General features: G+C 40.1%; 1 protein-coding gene across 1 annotated transcript; it reads left to right on the forward strand.

Moving 5' to 3' along the window:
* The first annotated feature begins 768 nt into the window (after positions 1-768).
* AOR (Oxidoreductase, zinc-binding dehydrogenase family protein) lies at positions 769-5,363 on the forward strand. The gene is made up of 4 exons (XM_086559978.1): positions 769-1,248; positions 3,059-3,382; positions 3,659-3,818; positions 4,806-5,363. Exons 1-4 carry the CDS (start codon positions 847-849, stop codon positions 5,069-5,071), a joined length of 1,152 nt encoding a protein of 383 aa, XP_086416104.1. The 5' UTR covers positions 769-846; the 3' UTR covers positions 5,072-5,363.
* Positions 5,364-5,855: the final 492 nt, after the last annotated feature.

Genomic DNA, 5,855 nt, shown 5'->3' on the forward strand with positions numbered 1-5,855 from the left:
ATAGACGATCCACCACTGAGTATTGTACCTTTTTTTGTGGAAATTTGGTGACATGGAAGAGTAAAAAGCAAACAATTGTGTCAAAGTCTAGTGCAGAGGCTGAGTATAGAGCTATGGCTCAGGGGACTGGTGTCTGGTGAGTTAATGTTGATTTGTAATCTGCTACATGAGTTAGGTTTCGAGGTACAGCTACCGATCCCTCTTCATTGTGACAATTAGGTAGCCATCATATCGCTTCTAATCCAGTCTTTTATGAGCGAACTAAGCACATAGAGGTAGATTGTCATTATGTCAGACATAAGGTTGAAACAAAGGAGATAAGTACTCCTAATGTGGCGTCTCGAGATCAGTTAGCTGATATCTTCACCAAACCAGTGATTTGTCCAGTTTTAAATTATATTGGTAGCAAGCTAGGTATGAGCGATATCTATGCTCCAGTGTTGGGGGAGATAGGTTTTCTCTCTCCCCTTTAATAAATCGGGTTTTTTTACCCAAAATCCAACTTGAGACCAATGTGTTCCAAAAATTTAGAGTTAGGGTAGGACATGGTCACACTCTTTTCAAATTGCTTGTACCCAAACCCGATCCGGGTAGAACTGGTTTGGTTTTAAACCCAAATTTTCAAGTTTGGTCCGGGTAGGGTACCGGTGTGGACAAACGGTGGATGGGTATGGCAAACCCGCCCCATTTACATCTCCAGGATTCCAGGCCATTCTAGCAACAGCGACGCTTTTTGTTGGTAAGGTTACCCACTACTTACCCCACAATATAGAGCAAACATGAAGCAACCAAACTCCTACATAAAGCTAGAAAAGATAAGCAAGTTTAGCTACATAACAGTTGGAAATGGAGACTATACTAACCACCACAAACCATATAAAGTTCACTCACCACCATTACCACCACAACACAGCTTCCTTACACTCTCTTAGACCACTCTCTGTATCTTACACATTTAAGACTTCTGTTTTGAGATACCATTCATTTCGTTCTCTTAGAATCCATGCCAACTCCCAAGCTGCACCTACTTCTGTACCTAGTACAAGTTTAGCTTCCATACCTTCGGAAATGAAAGCTTGGGTTTATGGTGAATATGGAGGAGTAGACGTTTTGAAGTTTGATTCTAAAGTTTCAGTTCCGCAAGTGAAGGATGATCAAGTTCTGATAAAGGTTTTTGCTGCGGCGCTTAATCCAGTTGATGGTAAGAGGAGGCTAGGGAAATTCAAGGCTACTGATTCTCCTTTGCCTGTAAGTTTTCTGTTTCCTTGTTTTCCTTTGATGGGATTCTTTATTTTGTGCTTCCTTTTTAGTGTTTGTTTTTGTTATTTTTCTGGTTAATTATCTGGAAAGAATCATTGGAATTTTGAAATATTTAGAGAACTTAAGAGGGAAGAAAAACAGGTGGAGATGTGGAATTTTAGACTAGGGCTTTGGTAGGATACTGTAAATTGAACACTGCAACTCTTTAGTACTTTTACTTTTGTTAGGTAAACTAATGGTTGGACATTACGAGGATTCATGTTAATTGCTCTCCAGAACACATTTTTCTTTGTGCAGTGAAAGGAATGTAAAAAGACATAAGAAGAATTTGTGGTGGTTTAGTTGTAAGCTTGGCTTGACCATGACGCTTTGTAGTAGCCATATTCATGACCACCAAGGTGGCATGTCATGTGGCTCCAGAGCAGGATATGATGGTGAGTGGGAAGCAGTGTAGCCACTCCGCGGTGTATACGAATGCACGGCGGACATTAGTCCCCGTAGTGAAGCTCGTGGCTGATGGATGAAGAGAAAATCATGGGTGAGGAACAAAGGACCATGCGGCGGTATAAAAGCGAGGAGAGACCTAAGGAGTAGGGCGGGGGTAGGGGGGGTGTGGAATTCATGAGAGAAAAAAATTAGAGTTGAAGTGGAGAACTAGAGGTCTTCACCAGAGAAGAGTGAAGTGCCACCGCCTCCGCCTACAAACAGCGGCTACCGATTATGGTTCAATTGAGTTAGAAGTTGTTGGGTATAAATACTGATTGTTAGGGCCTCATATGGAGGAGGCCGAGGGGGCTTCTTGAGAGAGAGGAGTTGGTTGAGAGAAAGGGGGAGCAGGGGTAGGGGGGGTGTGGAATTCATGAGAGAAAAAAATTAGAGTTGAAGTGGAGAACTAGAGGTCTTCACCAGAGAAGAGTGAAGTGCCACCGCCTCCGCCTACAAACAGCGGCTACCGATTATGGTTCAATTGAGTTAGAAGTTGTTGGGTATAAATACTGATTGTTAGGGCCTCATATGGAGGAGGCCGAGGGGGCATCTTGAGAGAGAGGAGTTGGTTGAGAGAAAGGGGGAGCAGAACTACGATGGCTTGATCTTCCGGAGACGGGAGTACGTAGGCAGCCACTAAACAGTGCAGCCACTTCAATCCACAGCCTTCTTCACTATTTCATCCCGGTGTGCATTATAATTTCATCTAGAAATTCCCAAATCTCTACTAATATCAAAGGGTTGGTAGTATTCGAGGTTGTAGGGTAGTAAACATGCAACAACAGGCTTAACCAAATTGTTCTATACACGATGGAAACAAAAAATAAAGGAACGTTAACGGGAAATGTGCCACTGCCGATGGTACTGCTAATGTCAATCAGTCAATGCCATTGCCTGGTGTTGCTGCCACTGTAATGCTAAGCTATCAGGCTGCAGAGAACGGGAGTGCATGCTGCAAACTACAAACAAGAAGAAGAACTACACTGACATGAGAAACGATCGACACACTTTCATCATACCAATTGTCTGGATGCAACAGTTCATCAAACAACTTCAAATCCGACTTCAGAACACCATGCTGTTTTTAAATACCCAAACTTCAACAAGTATCACAATGCAATATCGTTAATTTGCAAAAAAAATATTTGTCCATGTCAGTGAACAAGTTCCAATCAATATTCAAATAAACAAGTGGAAAAAGGTGCAAACAGTTGTCTGCATTTTTATAATAAAGCTCTTATCTCTTTTCATAACAAATATTACTACCAATTAAACCCATTCATTTGGTTTCTGATTGAGCATTCTTATATAGACTGTTCCAGGCTATGATGTTGCTGGTGTGGTGGTAAAGATAGGAAGCGATGTAACAAGCTTCAAGGAAGGAGATGAAGTCTATGGGGATATTCATGAAAAGGCTTTGGAAAATCCAAAGCAATTTGGTTCTTTGGCGGAGTACACTGCCGTGGAGGAAAAATTATTGGCCCTGAAACCCAAGAATCTGGATTTCATTCAAGCTGCTGGTCTCCCTCTTGCTATCGAGACTGCTTATGAAGGCCTTGAAAAAACTGGACTTTCTGCCGGTCAATCTATCCTTGTGTTGAATGGTACTGGTGGAGTTGGAAGCCTTGTAGTTCAGGTACGCTCGTTAACACGATTTCACTTTCAAGTTTCAATAAATGGTGCACTTTTAGATTTCAAAACACAGTTAGCCATGCCTGTAGGAGAATAGTTGGTTTTCTTTGTCTTCATATTCTTTTGAATATTCAGTGTCTTTAACAAGTACATAGTATAATATTTTAACTGAGTTTCCACTTATACAGCTTCCAATTAGTTTGGTTTCTCAGATTTGCTGTTGTTCAAAAGTAATGTTTTAATTTGCATATATTCTTTTCTTCCTGTGTTTTGAGAATAGCTTGCAAAGGAAGTTTTTGGAGCATCTAAAGTTGCAGCTACGTCCAGCACTGGGAAGTTGGACTTTCTGAAGAACTTAGGTGTAGATTTACCAATCGACTACACGAAGGAGAACTTTGAAGATTTACCAGAGAAATTTGATGTGGTGTTTGATGCTATTGGTAAGGTTTTGAATGAATTTCCATCTCAGACAAATAGGCCACAAGCCCAAAACCTAAATTGGTGAGAGACATAATAGCTTTCATAATAAAATCACACTCAAAGCATTGCCATCTTTATGTGCTATCTCAAATATTGGCGTCAACAACATAAGGAAAAATATTGAGAACTTTCTAATGTACACAGTAAAATTTTATAATTTTTAATGGAGAATAAATTTTGGAGAGAAAAAGAGGGGATACGCCGATATGGTCTTAGTTAGTTTTGGTCTTGTATCACTCAATATATACAAGAAATAATAACAAGGTATAGAAACTTCCTAAAACTCGGGTGAGGGGGGGGGGGGGTGTTGTGCCATATAGCCCCTCGGGAGATGTCCCTTATTCTTACATACACAAAGGAAAGTGACTGTTGATTCGGTAGTTCAAGGAGGTTTTTGCCAATACCCTTAGTCTAAAACGTAGGGAGATTCGTTCATGAAACAAATTTAGACATAGCCTTGACTGAGTGCAGTTCCTGGTTGGCTTAAACACAGGCATTTGTAAATTTCTTATTTTGAGGATACCTTATGACCGGTTCTGAAGTTCTGCTACTCCTGTTTCGGAAGCTCTCTATTTACTATCTTGAGTAATCTTGATCACCCAAGTTTAGTGTTCTTTTGAATCATCAAACAAGACTATGAGCATTTCCTAGTAAAGAAATGGAAAGGCTTATAATACTAGTTGATTAGATGGTTACTTTCTCATTTCAACATTGATTATTACCAAGAAGTAATTTATACAGTTCCCCAAAAAGAAAATAAATCAGTTCATGGCTGCGACATGTGTTAGTCACAAAATTGAGTTTGAATGAGATTTTAATGGTAAAAATCAGCTCAATCCATACGTCAGACTAAGTGTCCACTATAGAGTATCAGAGCTTTTTTCGTGTAACTATATACCTTGTTCACGTTGTAAATGTTACAGACTTAAATTGTCTTCAAATTACAGGGCAGTGTGATAAGGCAGTGAAAGCTGTGAAAGAAGGCGGGAGTGTTGTGGCGATAACTGGTGCTATCACTCCACCTGGTTTCAGATTTGTGGTCACCTCCAACGGAGACGTGTTGAAGAAATTGAACCCATATTTGGAGAGTGGAAAGGTGAAGCCTGTGGTTGACCCCAAGGGACCGTTCCCATTCTCCCAAGTCGTCGAAGCATTTTCTTATCAAGAAACAAACAGGGCTACAGGAAAAGTGGTCATACATCCAACCCCATGAGCAGAGGTGAGGCCACTTTAGCAATGTAATTACCATTACTTTATTAATAGAATGTCCTTAGTTGGTTTCGGAGTATTGCTATCTAGAATATCTGAAGTTTTGTCTACGTGGTTTCTCTCATTCCATAATCCTCATCATACCTGTCCAGACTTTAAATGTCAACTCAAGAATAGTAGTATAAACTATAAAGGTCAGCAGTAACAGCAACAAGACCTGTAGACCGAATGGAAACTAGTATACCAATAAGCTGAATGGTGCATACCCGTGAAGGGCTTGACTTTTGTGTTTGTTACTCTCTTTTTTTCTGTCTTTCTGGAGTTCATGCTACACATTCAGAAGCTAACAAGCACACTGAATTAAATATCAGAGCGCTCCTTGCTTGAAGAACTTTCTGGTCATTTAAGAATTATTGGGCAAGATCTTGTCTGCTATTCTACTATTCACTTTTAATAATGAAAGTAAAGCGGATTGGCAGGAAACAACTCTTAATGAAATCAGATAATTGTGTTACTAATTGATTCTATAACTGCCGTTCCTAGAGAGTCGCTAATTAAAGTTCTTGTGTCTTATTTTCTGGATGGTCAGTGGTGTGAACCGAATCAAGTGTCTGGCTACTCTGTTGAGACGCTTGCATCAAATCTATTATGGATTATTTATGACTCCATTTTGGAGTGAGTTTCCATGAAAGACCATATCCCACCTATTCTTCAATGAGGGTCTACGGAAGGCTCTGGAGAATAATTAAGCTCCCCAAGCTTCTTTTTTACCTGTTTTGCTACGACTT

The sequence above is a fragment of the Coptis chinensis genome, chromosome 5 (assembly GCF_015680905.1).
Source record: "Coptis chinensis isolate HL-2020 chromosome 5, ASM1568090v1, whole genome shotgun sequence".
NCBI classification, from domain to species: domain Eukaryota; kingdom Viridiplantae; phylum Streptophyta; class Magnoliopsida; order Ranunculales; family Ranunculaceae; genus Coptis; species Coptis chinensis.